The sequence below is a fragment of the Acanthopagrus latus genome, chromosome 7, assembly GCF_904848185.1.
Source record: "Acanthopagrus latus isolate v.2019 chromosome 7, fAcaLat1.1, whole genome shotgun sequence".
Lineage (NCBI taxonomy): Eukaryota > Metazoa > Chordata > Actinopteri > Spariformes > Sparidae > Acanthopagrus > Acanthopagrus latus.
In genome coordinates, this window is record NC_051045.1 from 20,062,742 (window position 1) to 20,085,641 (window position 22,900).

Consider the following 22,900-nt stretch of genomic DNA (forward strand, 5'->3'; position numbering starts at 1 on the left):
AAAGAACTGACCCTGCTCTGAGGAGAGTCAACCTGAAATCTAGTGAAATTTATGTTGATACTAAAATACACTTAATAGCAGATACTGTAAGATTTTTACTCAAGTACTTTTATAAGAGTGAAAGTCACTCAAATAAAAAGTCCTTGAGTATTTACTTTTGCTCAAGTATGAGTTTTGGATATGTTATACAACACTGGATAAAACAATATCATAAAACATAAGGCTACAGAGATACAGTAAATATGAAGGGGGTTTCAAGGTATTGAATGCAGGCAAAGTCCCACCCCTTTCCATGTGCCTGATGGGACCTTATTCTGGAGAAGAAAATTGTACAGTGGTCAATGATGAGAGTAAAATACATTTTTGATCCCATTTCAGGTGTGGCATGAATCGCACTTATGATCCTTGTGAATTTAAAAGCTGATTTTGCTTGTCAAGAAAGTCAGTTTGTTTTAAAGGAAGTGAAATACCGTCTAGTTTTGTGTTAACACGCTCGGTGAACTACATCATCTCACTCAAAACACATCACACCAACATGGCCGTCAAATCGTCAGAGAAAAAGTATTTAAAGGAAGGTGAAAATCACAAGACCTCTGGCCATACTGACAGCTGCAGGTATGCAAGGGAGAGTCAGTCAGTGATGTGAGCTAGCTAAATTCACAGTCTTATATTTGATTGGTTTTATGACAAACTGTGACCTCCCAAAGCTGCAGAAGAATCTTTTAAAGGAGACCTATGATGTTCATGTTCAGGTTCCTAATTTTATTTTGGTTACGACTAGAACAGGTTTACGTGCGTAAATGCTCAAAAAAAACATCAGTTTTCTCATACTGAAAGGCCCTCCTCCTGAACACCCAGTCTGCTCTGACTGGTCAGCTTGCACAAGCATGAGCCACCACTGCTAACAACAAAAGCAGGGCAGCTGTGCCAAATCAATTCTTACTTACCAAACTAGCTGCTGGCATAGTTGATGCACGTGTGACTCCATGACAAAGTTTGATGTCACAATGTCCGGAATTAAAGGCAACACTACTGAGGAGGTGTTTCAGGAACAGTGTTATCTGTGGGAGAGAGGAGCCTCTGCTGGTGCGGGCTTTGAACTTTTTAACTTTCAAGAACTTTGACAAGCACAAGAACATATTTAACAGACTGAGGATCTTTTAAAATAATTAAAATGTGTTTAAGTCATGGCACAATCCAAATTGCTTTAAAAGTCCATTTGTTTTTGTCAATTACATATTATTTCTGAAATAAGATCCCATGGTGCTCCACTGGAAGAGGAGGGACTATTGATATCACATCCTCTGCAAGGGGAAATGGAAACAATTTTAAAATTACAGAGGCTATTTTGGTAGCTGATTCCAACATATTTGGACTCCTTGTGTTTAGATTGACTGCCTCTTGTTAGTGATCTTCATTTCTAGTTTTCTGTGGATGTGCATTTAGGGGACAAAATACTCCCTCAGTATTCCTAAAACACGGTCTACAGCCCTGGTCCTACAGGCTTTCTCATCATTTCATCCAGGACATCCAGTTTTAAAGTTTCGTTCCCTCACTCTTAAAACTGAAGTAAGATGGGTATTCTTTGTGACAGTTTACATTTCTAAAATGAAGCAGTCAAGCTGAGGACGGACGGTTCTCTGGTACAGTCGGGAGGAAACCACCTGACATCCCGGGGCCGCGCCGCCCCTTTCATGACGTCGCCCTCCGCCTTCCCGTCTCTCCCTCCGCTCGCTACTAGCTCAGTTAGCACTAGCAAGTTAGCCTCCAGCAGCTGTCGGTGGCAGTCAGTCAGCCAGTCAGTCCGAGTGGTGGTGCATTTGTAATTATCCTCCTCCTCCTTCCCTCCCATAGAAAAAAGCCGTGGACGGCCGGGTTGTTTCTTCGGGAGCCAGCTGCCTCACCTCTCCGGGCTACCTGCGGTAAAATATTGTCGCCCTCGCCGTCACGACAGGAAGAAGCCCTGGGACATGGCCAGACAGGAACAAGTCCTGGTGCTAGAGCCACAACACGAACTGAAATTCAGAGGTAATGCTGAAGCAGAGGGCAGGGCCGGGGGCTAGGTAGCTAACCTACAAGCCATAAATGATAGCCAGCGTTTCATTTTCTGCATTAACCGGTTTACCAATGTGTCGTCATTTGTTGTCACTTGTGTTAGATAAGACGGATACAGCTAGCTGTAGTTTGCGCTGTGTTCACGACAGCAGTGGCGATGACAGGTGAAACGACACTGTGTGCGACGATGCTAGCTAGTTAGCTAGGTAGCATTGAGCTAAACTAGCTAGCGAGTCAAGCGGCTAGCTGTCATTGCAGCGTCAGAGCAGGCCTGCCGTCCCATTTCTCTAATTCACTCATTTGCCTCCTCTGCTTTGACTTTTATCCCCTGACAGCATATGAAACACTGTGATGTGATCTGATACTTGACACACCACCTTCCTCTCGATGTTGTTGTTAACAACCAGGTGCCAAGAAGTGACTATTCTAGCAATTTCCACGAGCTGGGTGTCATTGCTTAGCCCTGTTACTATGCTTATTTCACAATATTATAAGCTAGCAGGCTTTGGTCGAGAGCTTTACCGTTTACACTCGGAGTAACCTGAATTCCTTTCCAGCTTTTCTATTTTCAGGCTGACTGATTGTGAAAATACAGCATTAGCTAGTGGATAATAACTATTTTCTGAGCTAATTGGCTTTGGGTGTGATACTGTTGTAGAAATGGATCAAGTGATGGCTTACGGTTCTGGGATCAGTCAGTAGTGGGGTGTTCATTGATAGATTATTGCAGGCTTTAAATGCAAAGACTACCCAGGAGAAGATACATAGACCCACTCAGTTGCTGATGCACAGTTTTATCAGAGCAGAGAGCGCAGTGAGGTTGTTTGTCTAACACATATTTCAAACATCGAGGTTCAGTTGTCTATTATGCTTGATTTTTCCAAACTGGAGTCATTAAGTATGGTCAGGTGGCCCTGTGAGGTCCAGGTGATCTACATGCTACACAAGCAACAAGAAAACATTGGCAATAATGTCACAGAGCCCATCTAGTAAGTTTTATACTGCATCCAGTTTTTTGCTGAGGGCGGGGCATGGATATGCAATGAATTGTTTTTTGTTGTTTAAATGTTTAATATGCATTGTATATGTGAGGCTCCGTGGAGACCTTACAAAGACTACTCACATATATATCCCTCCAGGAATGTTATAAAACAAGTTGAACTGTCCAGTTAGTTTTAATTCTTAACTAAGAATCCAAAGCATTCACACATACATACCTGTACACAAGTATATACACAAGTCACCGTTCTGTTTCTCTGTGTTGTCCTCAGGCCCGTTTACAGATGTTGTCACTGCCACTCTGAAGCTCACCAACCCCACAGATAGAAATGTGTGTTTCAAAGTCAAGACAACTGCGCCTCGCAGATACTGTGTGCGCCCAAACAGCGGCATCATTGACGCTGGAGCCTCCGTCAATGTTTCTGGTTGGTACAAAGTTTTCATTGTCCTTTTAAGATGAGTAAAAACTTGGGTGAAAGTTGAAACCCACAGTGTGATTATCACATCTCATTCAGACCTCTGGGTGTTCTTAACTATCAGATATATGTGTTTTTGACTTCTTGCCTTTTAATAATGTGATGATCTGTCATTGCTTTCAGACAGTATGATTAAATTCATTCTAGTATTTGCTAGCTGAGAAGAAATCACTTTAACTGAGGATGTGAAGACCGAACAAAAGGAGGCATTTATTGATAATTCCATCCAACAGCCGCTCTAAAATAAGTTCAGGAATATGTATCATTTTACATTAATGCAGGCTTTAATCAAAATCCTAGATAAAATCAAGTCTCATATGATTACATTGATATAACTCCAGGAATAGAACTCTAAAGGCTGAACTTTCAAGCCATCTTGTATTCTGTTTCAGCACCAAAATAAATCTTTGAGTCTCAGTTCCACCAGTCATTGCACTGATACAGCACTCAGCCAATTGAGGTTCAAAATATTGTTGAGCGAATCATCAGGACACGTATCTGTAAAATCATGTCAGGTGTTGGGTAATTTTATCTGCACAAAAAGATGAAAAAGTACTGAAACAATGCTGTCTTGTTCCACGTGATTAGAGAATAAAAGAAACAATGTAGTTGGTAAATCAAATGAGAGAAATTGTCCCTCTTATTATGATTTATTATTGTATTTATAATGAACAGAAATTGATGTCTTGTGGATTTAGTAATATTTTACCTCATATACCAGCAGTCTCCCTACAAGGTTGCAATGTGATTTATTTCACATCTCAGCAAGATGACGGGACAAAAACACCTCAGCGCTCTGAAAGTGTTTCAATTACTTGAGGAATGAAGCATAAGCAGGGCGCAGTGTAACCCCCATCATAAACCTGACTGACATCGTTTCATTTGCAGGTTGTGTAATGGTTGTTATGGGGCAGTACAGGAAGTTTGTCTTTCCCTAATTTTCTGGCTCTCCATTCTGTTATTGTTTTGTCCACAGTTATGTTACAGCCTTTTGACTACGACCCCAATGAAAAGAGTAAACACAAATTCATGGTGCAGTCCATGCTGGCTCCATACGACATGACTGACATGGAAGGAGTTGTAAGTACCAGAGCCTAAAATATGATTTAGGATTATATTCTTTATAATCAAGGTTTTATTTTATATTCCCTAAACTATATGATTAGTGTGACCCTGACTTTTTCTTGCTGAACATACTGTAGCAAACCTACACCACCTCCAGCTGAACTCTTGAATATTGCAGTTAACATCCGTCTGTGTCAGTGTGCTGGACTGTAAAACATGGTGCCAAAGCCAAACAGTTATAATACATGTCCTAAATCCTGAAAATATTATTTAGAACATCATTCGTGTTGAGTGTTTAGTTTTAAGTTATGACTCAAATTTGCACAACAGGTAAACTAAACCGACTGATGCTAAATATTCTTTTCTTGTCTGTCTTCCTGTCTCCTCTTTTCTTTCTTTGATGTTCTCTTCTACAGTGGAAGGAGGCAAAGCCTGAAGAGCTGATGGACTCAAAGTTGAGATGTGCATTTGAGATGCCTCTAGAAAATGACAAAACTGTAAGTCTAACACTTTGGTTGATGGGCATCTGTTACGCTACACTGAACCTTCAAGTCTAGATGCACAAAAGTTAGACACTTCTCCATCAAGTCCACCAACCTAGAGGTGTTGTCATGCACTTGCGAGACTGAGTACATGCAGACTTACTGTATAGCAGTTATTTTTTATCTTTAATTAAATCACATTGAAACGTTCACGTTGCATGTTGCATTAGTTTATTTTTTCCCTTTTTCACAGTATTTTCTCAGTCTACTGTTCATCAGCAGTACATCACCATGTCACTCATTACATGCTTATTTATTCATATATGATTTGTTTGTACTTTCATCTCACTCTCCACCATGTCTCTGCATGTCTTTTCATCTCCGTCCTCCCTCCTCTGGCCCGCCGCCCTCCCCCACCCTCATTCTCTCTCCACAGCATGAGAGTGAAAGCAACAAAACTGTGTCTTCCTCTGCCTCCTCTGTTAAGACTGAGCACTCCGTGCTGCCCAAGTCAGCCAGTGCCTCGCTGGATGACGGAGAGGTGAAGAAGATCATGGAGGAGTGCAAGCGGCTGCAGATGGAGGTGCAGAGGCTACGGGAAGAAAACAAACAGATCAGGGTGAGGCGCACCAAACAGATCAAGAGAATTTGGCAGCATTTTCTGTCAGGCTTTTATATCTCTGCTGCAGCACTTCCTCTATCATGCACAAGAAGACACAGGTAGTTGGAGACTTTCATTCTTGAATGTAGCTTCTTCAGTTTGAAATACAATGATAGATGAATGTTTTTCTAAAATCACCCCAATCATTGTCTGAAATATAAATGATTCAAAAGGAAGGCTGTAGTTGGTAAAAGTTTAAAGCTGTACTTATCTGTTGACAGCATGGTACCTCTCAAAATATAAAAAATCAAAGTATCTGTCGTATTTACTGATCTCAGTGATACATATGACAAATTTATCAACAATTCCAGGAACAAAGTTTCATCGAGTTTTAATGATTCAATTAAAAATGTAGAACCTTTTCTTACATTTGGCAGAACTTTAGTCCAAAGTTCCTCTTCCCTGCACCAACCAGCGTTGCCAACTCCCTGCAGTGAGAGCAGCTATTGACTGTTGACAAAAGTGGCTCGAAGTCACCAAATAACGTGATGTCTCCTTGAGGGGACAGAGTTACGACTGTAACAAATTTGTACAGCCGTCCGAATACCATTTTGGCACCTCACAGCTCATCCTGTCAGACTGCTCCTCACTATCTCATTGCGTTCATGCACTTGTTGGATTAACACTGTTGTTAGTCAAATGCCAGTTTCTGTACATATATGCCATGGCTTAATTATTAGAAAATGTTTCGTTGTTGAAACAGAGTTGTGGCTATATGCTGTACTTTGCTCATATTCACGGTGATTTTTGACTTTGCTATTAGTGTAGCAGCGTAGCGTAGGAGCTTTATTTCTTGCTCTTTTTTTCCACTGCCAAAGCTGATGCAAGGTCTCCTTCCTCTCTCTCAGGAAAAAAAACCCAAAACAAAAAACAAACCCTTAAGCATTCAAATAAGGACATAGACATTGATTACCATGGCAACAGTCAATCCTTCGAAAAAAATTTGATTCAGCTCTGCAAATATCTCAGGAGAAAAGTTACTTCTCTGATGACAAAGTTGCCTGTTTGATGTAGATGTTTCTAAATGGCTTCAATCATATTTTGGCCATTTCTGTACTGTACCTGTACACTGATACTGAATACCTGTGATAAGCTAAAGTCTGTGTTTCTGTTTGACTGTTTCTGACGCCTGTCTCTTCTTGCCAGGAGGATGACGGGCTGCGGAAGAGAAAGGTGACCTCCATGGCTGCTTCTCACTCTTCTTCCATGGCAACCTCGGCCATGAGGGACGAAGGCCTAAGCACCAGGGTCCTGGCGTTCTGCGTGCTCTTCTTTGTCATTGGAGTCATCATTGGCAAGCTGGCCCTGTAGAGACACAGACAGATAGAGCACAGTGACGGACGGACGGACGGACGGACGGCGTACTCGGGAGGACATGTGTCAGTGACGGCAACGGGGATGTCTTCTAGGTTTATGTTGATTTCTCTTTCTTTGTTTCTTTTTCTTTTCTTTTTTTTTCCTTTCTTTTTTTTTAAACATTTAAGGCAATATCGTGATGGTTTGTCTGGATGGAAAATAATTTAATGTGTTAAAAGAAAACGAAAGAAGGAGATCCCAAGTTAAACCATGAGTGCAAGCGTTTTTGTCACAGGTCTTGCCTTTTTCTTTTTTTTTTCTTCGTGAAATAATCACCTCTGATCTGTTATTTCCGTCCATCCCTCCTTCCTAAACGATCTTCCGCAACTTGCACAGGTATCAGTTAGTGGTGTGTGGAAGTGGCTTCACACTGGCTGAATGTCTAAAGTCTTTCATTGATTCTTTATTGATTCTTAAGTCTTCAAGTTTCCTCACTCACATTGTCTATAAGAAAGATCTAACACTCCTCTTCTGATAAATCTCTCTTCCACTTATTACTGATAATCTGCTTGGAGAGGTGAATGCAAGTGATCAGTGAAAGACTTTTTATCTAGATTCAAACTCTATGTATCGTCTTCTAAACAGTATGTGATTTTAAAAAAAAAAACAGAAAAAAAAAGTGAGCCAGTAGAAGCCATGCATGTGTGCGTGTGTGTGTCTTCTTGACTTTGCCTCCTGCAGGAGGGCTGATGTGAGTGTGCGTGGATGTTTTCATGTGGAGGAGACCACAAACGGTGAAATCACAGGCTGTTTTAGAGCAAAGGAAGAGGGGTGGTTTGAAAACAAAACTGTCATCTGAACAGATATCCTGTAGGCAACAGAAAACTGGGGGCTTGGAAAAAAAAAATCTGACAAAAACTTTCTGATTTGGTCGCTGACCAGACCAAGGAATCAGTAGAAATTCAGTAATTTTCAGTGAAATTATAACTGGGTAATCCAGATTCAGATCCAATCCAGATGATAAAGAATCTATGCTACAAAATGATCTACTTTACAAACAACGCTGTAATCTATCAAAATATCCCAGTTAACACTTTAATTTTCTTCCTTTAATTACTTCCTCAGGTTGATAAGGCGCTAGGCAAAAAAAATGACAAAGAATTCCCCCCTTCAAGCAGTAAACTTGTCATGCAAAACCAACATGAACATTTTAAATATATAACATACAGTATGTAACAGTTTTGGCCACTGATTTAATTTTGCCCATGGAGTATTGTATTTGCGTCCTCTAGTGTATTACAGCAGATGTTTGCTTTATTTTTTCTTATATTATCATGTAGCCACGATGCTTCTGTTGTTTATAATATTCAAATGCACTATATTCAAATGTCCACTCTGCAGCCTGCATGAAATGACCTGGATTTATTATGATTATTATTATTTTGAGTGTTGAAGTTATATTAGCGAAACAAAAGAATTACTGTCTTTTCAAAAGGGACCATCTTGAGTCTGGTTTATCAGTTTGTGTGTGTTTTGTTTCCTTTTTTTCAATTTTTTTTTTTGTTTCTGGTTGGGCTCTGGTGGTTGTGAGATAACTGGGACAACACAGCTGTTGTGATCTCGAATATCACATGACCATCTAAGCAGGTTGTTTAAAAAAAAAAAAAGAAGAGTAAATATCTGTATTTTTTTTTTTTTGCCCAAGGGAGCTCTGGGAGCAGAGAAGTGGGAATATGGGTGGCTGGGAGGAGGACTGACCTGTGAATACACACTACGTTAAAGGAGAATTAAAAAAAAAAGGCATCAGCGCTTCAGACCACACATGCAAAGAAACAGTCACACAACAATGTAATCACACAGTAATTGGATACTCTTTTGTATGTACATAAAAATAAAAAGACTGGCAAAGTTATTAACATACTGTAGTAAAGGAAGAAAATAATTGAACAACCACCATGGATCATGTAGCATCATAAGATTAAAATACATAAACCCCCGACTGTCTGCTTCTGTGAAAAGTACTTTTTTTTCTCATTTAGTTTAAATACCGGGTCTTTGAAAAGAGATTGTGGCTGTGTGTGTACGGCCACAAATACAAAGAAAAGTGCTCTGTGTGGATTAAAGCAGCATTCTACTGATTTTCCTCTTAAAGAACGGCTCACTCTTCACAAGCAGAGCTGAGTGATATTTGTGGTGAAGATATGGTCATTTACCAGGCAGGGAGGGTCTAACTAAAGGAAGGACCATATTTGTTGCATCGTGGGAATTGTGGGACCCAGTGTTTTTGGAGTATGACCCACACTGGGCAGCAAAGGATACAGAATACAACCCTCTAAATCATTCTGTAACAAGTCACCCAACGTTGTACCCGCTTTTCTAAATTAATGCAGTACCCATTCAAAACCCTTCCTGACATGTTCTGGAACACAATATTTCTCCCACAAAACATTCAACAGCATTGTTCAAATCTTTATAGGTAATGACACAGATTGTCCAGATGACAACAAACTCTACATTGTGGCTATAATGTATCCATATAAGCTCTACCTTTTTGAGCTTGAGGAGATCTCCCACTATTAGTCCCACCATCTGTTTATTCGCTGCTCCCACTAAACATTGAGAAATCAACATGTAGCATTATTGGACTAATTCCAGATTTGTGATATTGCATACAGTTTAGAGATTATACATTTATAAATGAATTATAAACGTTCGTCTTTAATTTTACATGGATGCTCATTGATCATTATATGGAATGGGAATTGTGGAGCATTCTCAGGACAGCAAGACAGCCTACCAGCTGTCGTTCATCAATGTTTAAAGTACACGCAAAAGACCCACATACTTAATGAGAAGCTCTTGACAGAGGCAAAGGAGCTATATAGTAAGAAGTTAAGAGTTGGTTAATGAACCTGATGAAGTGCTTTGAGAAACTGGTTCTCCAGGACATTAAAAGACAACATCCCCACCAGCCTGGACCCTCACCAGTATGCTTTCAGAACCAGCAGGTCCATCGAGGATGCCAAATCCACCACCCTCCACTCAGTCTTCACACACCTAGAGAAGAAGAACAGCTACGTTAGTGTGCTGTTCATTGATTTCAGCTCAGCACGAATGAATGAATGAATGAATGAATGAATGAATGAATGCAAATGTATTTCAGACATGTCTAAACAAAACAAAAAGTTAAATTAGTTCAACAAATAAGCATAATAAAATGAAAAATATGTTACAATGTATATTCCATAAACAAGCATCAGAATGCCTGAAAAGGAGTAGAAGTATATAATTATATTCTTCTCCACAACCCAGTAATTAATCACAATCAGTTTACTTCCATTCCTGAAGCTGTGTAGCGTTGTACGCTCCCATATAACTGTATACAATTGGATATACTATACAGGAGGCAAAATTAGAATGCAACACCTATATACACATATATACATACATACAGTCATATACAAATACACAAACATATATGTGTACATAGCCAATAAATATAATGTACATGATACATACATCATATATATATATATATATATATATATATATATATATATATATATATATATATATATATATATATATATATATATATATAGACCAGCATTTAATACAATCTCACCCATAAAGCTGATTGGAGCTCCCAAGGCCTGTGTGCTGGGCCCCTCCTGTTCACACTCTACACCCATGACTCTCCCGCACGTCAACAGAACTGTAGCTATAGAGCTCTAACTCTAAAATCTTTAAGATTTAGCAACCTGATGTTGTTAAATAACAAGTAAATACATATTCAGGTTTATTATTAAAAGGTATAAACTTAAATTGGCTCACCAGGCTCTTGAGATAATAAGGGGTTGGGATAAAGTAAAATAGGTCCAAGGGTACGTCGCACTTATTTTCAGTACTGCAGTCGTCCAGCAGATGGAGACAGAGCTCCGACAAGCAACGCCCACCCCTTATCTGTCAGTATGACGTCATTGGGCCTTATCCAGGAAGTAGAGAAACATCAACAATCCTTCCAGGTTCCAGGCTAGGGCGAAGTGTCAGTGTAGCCTAGCAGCGAGGTAGCTAAGCGTGATTTCCTCGGGCATTTCGCTGATTTGTTTTATTTTTTTGTATATAATTACTGTATTGTAGCACCCCAGATATGTCGTTGTTAGGTAAGATATTTGGAGGAGGAGGAAAAGGGGGAAAGGGACCGAGCCCACAGGAGGCGATCCAGAAACTCCGAGAGACGGAGGAGATGCTAACGAAGAAACAGGAATTTCTAGAGAAAAAGATCGAACAGGAGCTGCAAATTGCCAAGAAAAACGGGACGAAAAACAAGAGAGGTGAGATACTGGGGCCTACTTTTACACAATTTCATCTCTTTATCGTCATATTGCCTGGTCAGTGAGCCTAAGCTAAGTGTTAGCATGTTAGCTAAGTTGGCTAACTTTCCCGAGCTGTCAAACAGTTGACACCCTCACCTAATATTAGCGTCGTTATGGTGCCACCCGAGATCAGTCAACGTCTAGTCGACTGTGTGTGACATCCACATGTTGGCCAAAGGCTAGCCTTGCCTATTGCCAAACATATATCTGGTGAACCACTTTCCGTCTGATTGATCAGTTTAAATATTAAACGATTAAAAGCTGGTTTTCACACTATATTTTAGCCCCGTGCTAAGGAGGCTGTTAGCTCTAGGCAAAAAGAAATCGTTCATGCTGGCCCAGTTCTGACCCATTCTGAAGTGTGCTAACCCCGACTGGAGCTTAGGGCTTGCTGGCCCCGATCTGGAGCAGGGTTAACCTTGAATGTGGGCTTATTCCCTTAAAATCAACTACACAGAGCTAAAAGGTGCCAGTGGGAAACTGGGCTCAAGCAAACAGAATAACCGCACATCATTCTCGGGGCTAGTAGAAGTCCAGTGTGAATCCCACAGCCCTGGGCTGGGGTCACCTCTGGGTTAACAAACTGTGTGTGAGAATGAGCTAAGGATATCTCTGGGCTAAGAATATGTAGTGTGAAAACCCCTATAGTTAAAGGTGTGGCAGGCCGTACAGCCACAGTTACATGTACAACTGCACACATACTTGGCAATAAAGATATCAGCTCAGTGTGGCAGGACAAGGGTTGATCACTGGAGTGGCAGATGTTTAATTGACCCCTCTGAGGTGGACAGAGAGGTGGGAGTGTTTGCACCTTGGTCAGTGCAGAAACCTACTGACCTGGAGCAGCTCCCCCAGCAGCTGATAGATTACTGTACAAGTGAAAAATGCAGAAGAACGAATACAATGACCCATAAGTTTCGTTTGTTAATCACCCATGATATTACTGTAATACTGTGTTAACTAGACTAGACTCTATTATAACACCATCACATGCAATGTAAGTTACAGGTCTGATTAAGACATGAAATTTGGAATTTTGTGGGCAAAGTTTCACAATAGAGAATGGGATGTGGCAAATGAAAGTGTTTTGTCCTCCCCTGGTGGGTTGACTTTTGAATCTTATCGTGATTATTGCTTGTGTGAGAGTGGGCTTTTTTTGGATGATGACACAGCTAGAATAGAATACAAGGAGGTCATCAAAAATGATGGATATATCCTACCACAGGACCCTGATTATCCACACTGTATAATCTGGAAGTCTGCGCAGTAGTTTTGAAGACACATTGCCATGCATGAAAATGATGTCTGAGGGTAAATACAAGCAGTCATCTTCCAGGAGGCACAAATATTTAGAACAAATTTTACCCCAACCTGACCAGCAGCTGTTGAGATCTGCTGCTCTCGACTACAGTGTTGGACTGAGGGACAGTCTGACAAATAAATTGTTTGTGTCAGTAAAATAAAATTTTTGCCCCTGACCCGCTTTATACTGCAGGTTGTCAGTTATGTGAAGATTGATACTTGGCTGGACTTCTTTTTGTACCTTGCCCTTCAACTCATTTTTACTCTTCCGACTCCACAAAGATTGTCAGAGTGAGTCAACCCAGCACCACACTCTCTGGTTGTTTCCAACAGCCTATTAGGTGTGACTTAATGACTGGTCATGTGACCACAGTGGCTGATTCGTTTCTTCTTTCCAGTTTTTCCATCTTGTCATCCAAGTTTCCGTCACGCACTATATGTAATTGTTCTTATTGATTTACTACATGTTGAGGCTCTCATGCCTGTTTAAGGACTAAATAATCCCCTTGATTCACAGCTTTACTTTATTTTCACTTAATCACATTTCTAATGTCTATTTATGAGAGATCTTTCGATCTTTACTGACTCCTTCCCATTGTCGTTCTCTCCTCAGCGGCTCTGCAGGCTTTGAAAAGAAAGAAGCGGTATGAGAAGCAGCTCGCTCAGATTGATGGCACACTGTCGACCATCGAGTTCCAGAGAGAGGCTTTGGAGAACGCCAACACCAACACTGAAGTGCTCAAGAACATGGGCTTCGCTGCCAAGGCCATGAAGTCTGCCCATGAAAACATGTAAGAGCCTGCACCCATCCACCGATTGAGCTCTTTACAATTCGATTGATTGATGATTATAGATGTTTATACATGTTTGTAGCCTGCTGCGCCTTAATTGGCAACATTTGATGACAAAGAGAATGAAAGTCTGTTCTTAATCAGTATTATGCTCATGACAAAATACAAAGGATTTGACCCAGTTACACCTCAATAATCCACACTCATCACTGACAGACTCAAATGACTTGAAATTAACATGAAAGATATTTAGTACGATTTACCTGCTAAAATACATCAAACTTAATCCTCACAACATCAGTAGTTGCACACATGAGGGGGTTTTGCATTGCTGCATGCCTCATGCATCACTCTTGCTACTCACTTTTATCATTGTGTGTGTGTGTGTGTGTGTGTGTGTGGCTTGGTTTCATTCACACATGAATCCTCTCCTCCTGCTTGTTGTTTCAGGGACATTGACAAGGTGGACGACCTGATGCAGGACATTACAGAGCAGCAGGAGCTGGCCCAGGAAATCTCCGACGCCATCTCTAAACCTGTCGGCTTCGGAGAAGAGTTTGATGAGGTGAGTGGTGCTTTTGATGCGCCTGTTTTTACATCAGTGAGGTTTCTTTGTGGTTGTCTTCCAAATACAAAATCTGATTCAGAACTGAATTCCTGCTTTGAAGCAGATAGCTAAATATCTGCTAGTACCTGATTTATTTATAGATTTACTGTTTATAAATATTATTTCAGGCTAATCTGACATTACAGACCTTTTACACATCCTGAATCAGGAATGTTGTTGGTCGTCAGCCAAGCATATGTCTTTGTTTTCTGTGTTTAACACACAGTAATGGATGATAGACTGAGGATAACACCAGGATAACCCAGTCAAACACAGGTCAGCATCATCCTTGATGCTACCCAGACTAACCACAGTTTGTGTTTTCTTGAGTCATTACTCTGGCATGAAGGCTCATGAATCAGCCTTATTTTTGAATTGTCTTATTCATGGACCAGCTTCGCCACAACTGATGGTTTTCGGTCATCCTGGGATAATATGGCAAGAAGAATGAATAGTCTTTCTCAAATTCTCAGTCAACTGACTTGGAGTATTTTAATTCAACTTTCTGCGAGACCTGATTAGAAACAGGTTGTACCGTTCTTTTTAAAAATATATAAATAAAGATAACGTTGTTTTATTGGGATCAGTATCTGTTATTGTTGCATGAATCAGTTTGTGTTTATCCTAAACTTCAGTGTTGATTCCCGTCTTTCTCAGGATGAGCTGCTGGCAGAGCTGGATGAGTTGGAACAGGAGGAGCTGGACAAAAACCTGCTGGAGATCGGGGGCACAGAGAACGTCCCCCTCCCCAACGTGCCTTCAACTTCATTACCTTCCAGACCTGGTAAGAACCTGACACAACTATTCTGCTAACCTCACTGCAGCAGTCTTTGTTTTTGAGTTTGGTATTTTTGGAGATATCTGCTTTCTGGAAGAGAGTAAGATGACAAGACTTTTACAGCTGGGTTATGTGTCTTCATGTGTCTTGGCTCTGTACTGTGTCCAGGTAACCAGGTGAGGCTCAAGGAAGTAATTGATCAAGGCCAAGAAATTGTCAAAATCTTTCCATCTAACCCTCTCCCAATAAACAAAAACACATGTTTCCAAAAAGTGGATTATAGTACAAGTTTATTCACACTGGAGATCCCGGGTTCTGATCCTGGTTCAAGTTTAGAGCTGCAAATGAAGCATTAATCAATTTGTCAGCTATTAAATGAATCTGCAGTTATTTGTATAATTTCAAACTTCAATCAGTTGAAGTAATTTTAAAAAGAAAACGATTTAACGATCTAACGATCTAATTGCAGCTAATGAAATGTAAATTTTTTTTGGTTTCATTACTCCCTTATGACAGTAAATTGAATATTATTGGTTGTGGACAAAACATGACATTTTATACCAACTAACTGATTAAGAGAATAATCAACAATGAAAATAATCATTGTAGCCCTGTTCAAGATTGTCTTGAAACCAGCTGAGATGAGCTAAACTTAACCGCACCAGTTCCTGCACTCCTCTCACAGCATTCAATTCTGTCTTTTCGCCCCTAAAAGCCAAGAAAGAGGAGGACGAGGACGACATGGAGGATCTGCAGCGCTGGGCGATGGAAGCCATGTAAACGCAGCGGGCGCCACATCATACCTGCATCAGAGAGGGAAGAGGAAGGAGCAACAGGGGAATGAATGGACTGATAAGATGTTGTTATGTTGGATGTTATGAGTGTTTTTGTATGTCTGAGGAGAGCTGACTGTCGACTTTATGTAACACTACAAAAAAGCAAAAATGCTGTAATCTTTCTTTTCCAGACCCCTCCCTAAATACAGACCCCCCTGGGTGCTTGGCAAAACGAGCCGGTCAGGGGCTTTTATTTTGAGGCTATCGCTGTACCTTGGCAATGTCACCTAATACATTTAACCTTGATTTTTAATACTATACTAGCACTTCTCGGTCCCTGTGCTGCACAGGACTATTTCAGAGCCCGCAGAGTTCATATTGAATTAGAGGATTTGAGCTCCGTGGTGTAGTAAGAGGAGTCGGATTGGTGTTAAGGGTTGCGTGGCGTTGTGAATGTCACTGGACGGCAGAAGAATTTTTATGCTAGCTTAATCCTCAAAGATATGTTTTTTCTGACTCACATATTTACCTGTATTTGTGGCGTTAAACTCGCTGGATGTTTTGTTCCTTGTTTTTTTTGTTTTTTTTCTCTCCTTGACAAAAATAACAGTCTTTTGCTCTGTTTTTCGTTAACTGCTCTTGAAAAAAAGAGAACAGCTGAGCATGAGCTGGGTGAAGAAGCTACAAGCTGTATGTTTGCCAGAGTTCGAACCTGTTCTTTTGTTTCAGGCTGCGTGCTTTGTCTCCCCCCCCCGTCGCCATTTCAGCGACTTCTCCCTCCCGCAAAGGCATTCTCAACAGTGGTCCTTGTTATTTGATGTAAATATCCCAAATGTGTCTCTTTTTATATACTGTATTTCTGCCATCACTGAGAGGTTCTGTCAAGGTTGTGTGAAGCATGCAACAGTGGGAAACTGACAATACAGATCACAACGCACGGCTAGAAGAGAGATGTTAAACGGAAACACTTTCATCCTGGTCTGTCTCCCATAAGGGTTTTTTTTGTTTCAGATTGTATAATGTTTAAAAAATAATAATAATAATAATGATAATAAACTATTGTCACACCTTATTAACTGCATCTTGAAGGAGCTGGTGGTTTATAAAAGATTAGATCATAGTCAATCTACAACATCAGCGTTTTGGAGTTTAAAGAGGTCATTCATTTAGTTTTTCAAAGTCGGGATGTACATTTTTTTTACATAGGACAAAAAAACATAACACATGGACGGATGGACAAGCATGTTTGCATTTCTATGTTTTATTTATCCAGATGAGAACATTATTTGCAAAATCATTAAAAGTTTTCAATTCTTTTATTGTAGTGGAAGCTTTATCTTTTCACATCATTGTGTGATAACGGTGTACTCATAGTGCCATACATTTTAGTCAAGGCTAGTATTATGCACCTTTATTGTATTAATTAATAGGCAGGGTCTTGTATGTAACTTAACACAAAGACAGAAAGTTTGACTCTCTTCACTGAGAGTCAAACTTTTTGGACACAAGCATTTTCTGATAAATCTGAAAATATAATTCACTTATACGTTCTAAATTCACTGACGAATGAAAATGTAAGTAATGAGATGCATTAATAATTCATATGAGGAGCCTGTTGCAGACAACAGTGACCATCTTTACACTAATGTATCCAGGTGTGTATGTACTGTACATGGAAACCGGTGTGTTGATACCTCTGACAGGTAGGCTCAAAATGGTATGAATTGGGTTTTAAATTAGGGAGATGTACTATGAGAAGAGCAAAATGATTACTTTTGACTTTTCAGCTAGCATGTACTTACATAATATTACACATAGACTGTTAATTGGCCTGTTTGTCTGTCAGGACCATTATGAAACACATCAAATTTACCTCTACAACCTCATAATGTACATATTTGGCAACAGGTATGGTCGTCCACTCTCGCTCTTGAACACTTCTAAACTGCAGTGCGCCGTCGCAAAGTAATGACGTCCCGATCTGGCGACTTGACGCTTGCGTACTGCGGAGTTAACGCTGATGCAAGACATTTTCAGCGCAGCAGTGTGAGACTGAACGAGGGAGAAAAAGTAGCCAGATTTCAGTCACCTTTCAGCCCGCAAACATGTCAGGAGACGAGGTAAGTCACCTCGAGTCATCCGCTGTTCGGCCCGCGTTGGTGTTTGGGCTTGTTAGGAGAAATAAGGTGAATTATCGGATCAGATCGGTGCTGAGGATGACTTTAGGCCTCGGCACTGCTGCTCCCCTCCCTGTCGGCACCATCTCTCACATGGCTGCAGCAAGGCTAACAACGGCCCGACCGGCCAAAATGATTAGATAATATTCAGTACAGCGTTTAATAACGATCTATCACGTCGCACAGTTGGTTAATACTCACATTGGTTTATCCATCCGCCCTGTCAAAACTGCTGGATAACACGAAAGGAAGGATGCAGTTGGGCAGCTGGCGTTAGCTGGCCGTTTAGTTAGCTGCGGCGCTAACGGCTAGCTAGCTCTCTGTACCAGAGACAACAAGCTATCAAGGTTTAACATTAGCTTTGTTTAGCTTAGACAGACTGCAGACTTCACATGGTGAGAGTCATGACAGAAATAACACCTGAATTATGTTGGTGAACGTATTTAAAATACACATATCTAAATTGTATTTGTATTTGTAACAGTTTAAATTCAGTGTAGCGCTGCAATTCTGTGTTCGCAAGGACAATTTGGCTTGTCCTTTGGTGTTTAAAAAAACAAAACTGTTTTTTTTTTTGATAGTCTGAATCTCATCAGTTGTTCCTATGGGCACGATAATAGACGAGGAAGGGACATTCACAGTTTTTCATTCAACTGTGAGTCAACAGTCAGGCGATTTCTCAAAATTGCATCAGTTCTCCCAGGTGACAAAAATCTTAAAGAGGAGGATGAGTGTCACAGTATTGCATAAGAAGATCAAAAGTGACAAGTGTCATGTCACAATATCGATATTGACCACATACATCGATGTACACCATTGTTGTTACACAAAGTGCCTCTTTCTAAGTGACTGGCAGGTGTCTGTTGTGAGACTGAAACTTATTTCCCAAATGTCTGTATTTATCCGTTAGTTTCCTGTTCAATCACTTACTTTCATATGGTGACCAAAAACAGTGAAAATGTCCAGAGTTCAGGTCGACATGTGCTGATTGCTTGTTCTTCCTGACAGTCTGTAATCTAATGACACCCAGTTTCATCTTACAAATGGTGAGCTACAGGATTTTCGCTAGACAAGACACTAACTGAGATTAAATATCCATGACAGTTGACAGTCACTGTTTTAACTCAGGGTGCAAAATAAGTATAAATGCAGGACGCCATAGCAACAATGGCTTAGGTTTCATTTGTTTCGTATACCAGTTGACTTTCATTTGTGGAACGAACTTGACTGCAGGCGGGTGGCCATGGCCAAAGAGTGATAATGCACTCTTATGTGACGTGATGTATGAAAATAACTGAATCAATAGAGGAGCTTTCCTTCCTGTTTGCCTCATTCGGTGTTTCTGTTTATAAGAGCACAACGCTCCGTAACTGTTAAATGATCACAGTGACGCACGCTGAAAATGAGCAATAGTTGACCCAGTGGATATAACTGATTGGAAGACATTTTCAGAAAACCTGGGTTTTCATACACTGACCACCTGCCAAAACATGCATGATCACAGAGGTTTGGAAAAGATAAGATAGTCAGCAGAAGTTACTGAACCAAAAATAAGTTCTCACTTGGAAATGATTACAAACTTGTGACAGTAGACATATTTTGGCCATCATTTCGTAGTCTTGTCACCAGTTTTGAAATGAAGCTTTCCCTCATTGATCCTCCTTTTCTCTACCCTTCAGATGATTTTCGATCCCAACATGACCAAGAAGAAGAAGAAGAAGAAGAAGCAGCCCTTCATGCTGGATGAGGAAGGAGGAGAGGGAGTGGGAGGAGAAGAGGCTAAAGAGGTGGAGGCGAAGGAGGCAGAGCCCGAGGCGGGAGACGACAAGGAGATGGATCTGGATGATGATGATGGCAGGAAGAAAGGTGAAAGAAGAACTGAAATAGAGATGCTCGCACTTTATATACTTCTATACCACACATTTAACTACCTGCTTGCATTTAGCTGGAACTAAGCTTTATTTATTTATTTATTTTTTTAACGTCTCTAGAGCCATCCGATGATTTGAACGACCTGAACTTCTTCAACCAGAAGAAGAAGAAGAAGAAACCCAAGAAGGTATTCGATAACGATGTCGAGGAGGGATTAAAGGTCAGTCACTGCGAAACTTCAACCAGTTTAGTCTTTCCTGTAACATTTGGTCTGTGTGTTTCTGTCTGGTACCGTAATTTTACATCAGAATATCTTGTTCTTGTTCTGCCGTTGCTTTCACATCCTTTTCTTTTCTTAACTACGTTCGCACTCACATTGCTCGTGGTCTCGCTGAATTTCACATCTCGTCGTTCCAAATCAGGAGCTGAAAATTGAAGGAGAGCAGCCAGAAGTGCTGGAGGAGGACAACCTGGACCTGATGCTTCCCACCAAAAAGAAGAAGTCAAAGAAAGTGGACTTTGATGAGGGAGAGCCGCTGGAGAAGGATGACAGTAAGAATAAGTCCCTTGGTTTTTATTAAAGTGGAGAATTAAAGGAAGATGCTAGTGTGTAATAACGTGTGTGTGTGTGTGTGTGATGTGTTTGCAGCGCTCGAGGACGATGAGGGGAAGAACAATGACGGAATCTCATTCAGCTCCTCCACAGGACCGGCCTGGGCCGACTCAGAAAGAGACTACACTTATGATGAGGTAGGACAGTACAGACACACCCAAGACTCAGCCATTAACAGACAACCCACTGACTTCAGGGCAACATTATACTTGGTGTTCACATCCGATGTAGTCCATCAATAATCTATCAAACTGAAGTAAGACAAAGAATGATAGGAGTTAGGAAATCCCATCAGTATGATTTTTTTTTTTTTTTTTTCCCATGTTGTTCGATCACTATTTGTTTTGAGATAACAAAGACTCTGAATGTCCCGTTCTTATATACTGAAATATCAGCACCTTCCTCTACTTGTGTATATTCACATTTGCCATCTTAAAGTTTGTGTAACTTTTTTGCACGGCCTCTGTCTCAGCTGCTCAACCGAGTCTTCAACATCATGAGAGAGAAGAACCCGGACATGGTGGCCGGAGAGAAGAGGAAGTTCGTGATGAAGCCTCCTCAGGTGGTCCGAGTGGGAACCAAGAAAACCTCCTTTGTCAACTTCACAGACATCTGCAAACTGTGAGCCCTGTTCGCGCCGAGCCCTCTCGCCGCCGCTGTTATTTGATATTCGCCTAAAGTGTCGCGTTCAAACTGACCTTTTCGTGTGTTTCATCGCAGGTTGCATCGTCAGCCTAAACATCTGCTTGCTTTCCTGTTGGCTGAGTTGGGAACAAGGTACGTCCATATGAAATAGTCATGAATGTACAGGAAATGAAGTTTGTCATTTTTAGGCCCTAGTTCTCAAATGCAATGAAACAGTTTTGTGTGTACTACCGTGGAAGTTTAAGTTTTTGATTTGTGCCTTTTTTTTCTGCCAACAGTGGTTCTATAGACGGAAATAACCAGCTTGTGATCAAAGGCAGATTTCAACAGAAACAGATAGAAAATGTGTTGAGAAGATATATCAGTAAGTGGCAATTGAACTTGTTTTTATTGTCGTAAACATGAATCTGGTTTGGCTTTTTTCAAATGAATGCACAGTGAGCTCCTGTGTGTACTGCAGTGTAAGTAACCATCCTCTCACCCCTGCAGAGGAATACGTGACGTGTCACACCTGCCGCTCCCCAGAAACCATCCTGCAGAAGGACACTCGCCTCTATTTCCTGCAGTGCGAAACGTGCCACTCCCGCTGCTCCGTCGCCAGCATCAAGACCGGATTCCAGGCTGTGACGGGCAAGAGGGCGCAGCTCCGCGCCAAAGCCAACTAAAGACCACCGTAACTGGGCTCCCCCTCCTCTCTCGGCCTTCCCTTTTCCCCCCTCAGAAGGGCCGGGGCTGGGGGTCGGACGCCCCCTTTGATTCGCTAAAAGGACTCTCTGAATCGAACTGTGGGAGGGTTTGGCTGTTGTTTAGTTGTGTCGTGGCCTGACCGGGCAGGGAGTGAGAGAGTATCTAAAGATGATGGACGGGGTTCAGGCACCGTAAGCAGATGATGTATACCACATACACCATTGGATGCATTTGAATTCTAGTCTGGCTGATGAATCCTCCGCCCCCCTAGGTTTTTTTTTTTTTTTTTTCTTTCTCCATTTGCTGTGATTCTTGAATTCTGCAAGAAAATTGAATATGGCTTGAACCCTTCCTCATCCATTCTTCTCCCACTTTACATGAATATTTCTTCAGATGCGGAATACATTTCTCCATACAACCAGCCAAATTGTAGCTAAGCTAAGTTGATCTACATTAACAGACCTTAGTTGCTCTGGTAAGTGTAGCCGTGTGGCTCATGTGCTCACCACTTTATTCCTGAGTTCCACATAGGCTGCGTTCCTCTTTCTGGCCTGGCCCTAATCATAAAACTGCCAGCTCAGAATTTTCTACCCTAGCTCATCAAAGATAAAAATCAATCAAGTCACAGACCCAGAGTACATACAGGATGATATGTCACAAACTAGCCTCTGGAGAGCTCCTAACACACCTCCTTTTGACCATTTTATAGCAGGAGACGACCACAAAGTCAAACAAGTAGAGTTTGATAAAGAGGAGCGCATCCTCTCACTGAAGACTTTGATAGCGAGGTTGCGTGTGAGACGGACATAGAAATTATACAGTGTGTTTGTGAGTGCTTTTGTGGCATTGATGAGCAACTGTGTACTTCACTGTTTCTTCCTTTTGACTTCTGAAGTTGAGATCAACATGTTTGAGATTTGATTAGAAGGGTTTGAAAATTAATAAAGTTCATTTTGTCAAGAAGAACAGGTTTCTTGAGCTAATGCCAGTCCTCCTTGACCCAACCAAATGCTACCCCCTTACAGCAGCTTCTGAGCAGGCACCTCAGATCAGTGTCCTCTAACAGGTCATTATTTTCAAGTGTGAGTCAAGATACAACCACCTCAAGTTACAGTCCAATGATACTGGATGTATGGTATTGGTTCTGTTATTGTTAGAGAAGGATGTGGATAAGAAGGTCTGGCTTGAATCATTTTAAAACCTGGTTTTTACAAAAATAAAATATTCTACTCTCTCTCTCCA

General features: G+C 41.0%; 3 protein-coding genes across 4 annotated transcripts; all 3 read left to right on the forward strand.

Moving 5' to 3' along the window:
• The first annotated feature begins 1,677 nt into the window (after positions 1–1,677).
• LOC119022185 (vesicle-associated membrane protein-associated protein B/C-like) lies at positions 1,678–9,031 on the forward strand. Of its 2 annotated transcripts, none has more exons than XM_037102782.1 (6): positions 1,678–2,028; positions 3,327–3,479; positions 4,507–4,610; positions 5,012–5,092; positions 5,565–5,696; positions 6,885–9,031. In XM_037102782.1, the coding sequence occupies exons 1-6, from the start codon at positions 1,971–1,973 to the stop codon at positions 7,047–7,049; spliced, it is 693 nt and encodes a 230-aa protein (XP_036958677.1). In that variant the 5' UTR covers positions 1,678–1,970; the 3' UTR covers positions 7,050–9,031. The 2 variants fall into 2 exon arrangements, with proteins under 2 accessions (XP_036958677.1, XP_036958676.1); XM_037102781.1 differs by having other exon boundaries at positions 1,681–2,028; positions 5,514–5,696.
• A 2,000-nt stretch (positions 9,032–11,031) lies between these two features.
• On the forward strand, positions 11,032–16,745 carry LOC119022186 (charged multivesicular body protein 4b). The gene is made up of 5 exons (XM_037102783.1): positions 11,032–11,368; positions 13,326–13,503; positions 13,954–14,068; positions 14,768–14,894; positions 15,604–16,745. The coding sequence occupies exons 1-5, from the start codon at positions 11,185–11,187 to the stop codon at positions 15,666–15,668; spliced, it is 669 nt and encodes a 222-aa protein (XP_036958678.1). The 5' UTR covers positions 11,032–11,184; the 3' UTR covers positions 15,669–16,745.
• Positions 16,746–17,626: 881 nt separating this feature from the next.
• Positions 17,627–22,900, forward strand: eif2s2 (eukaryotic translation initiation factor 2, subunit 2 beta). The gene is made up of 9 exons (XM_037105356.1): positions 17,627–17,784; positions 19,521–19,707; positions 19,833–19,933; positions 20,136–20,265; positions 20,363–20,463; positions 20,799–20,947; positions 21,047–21,103; positions 21,250–21,335; positions 21,461–22,900. Exons 1-9 carry the CDS (start codon positions 17,770–17,772, stop codon positions 21,634–21,636), a joined length of 1,002 nt encoding a protein of 333 aa, XP_036961251.1. The 5' UTR covers positions 17,627–17,769; the 3' UTR covers positions 21,637–22,900.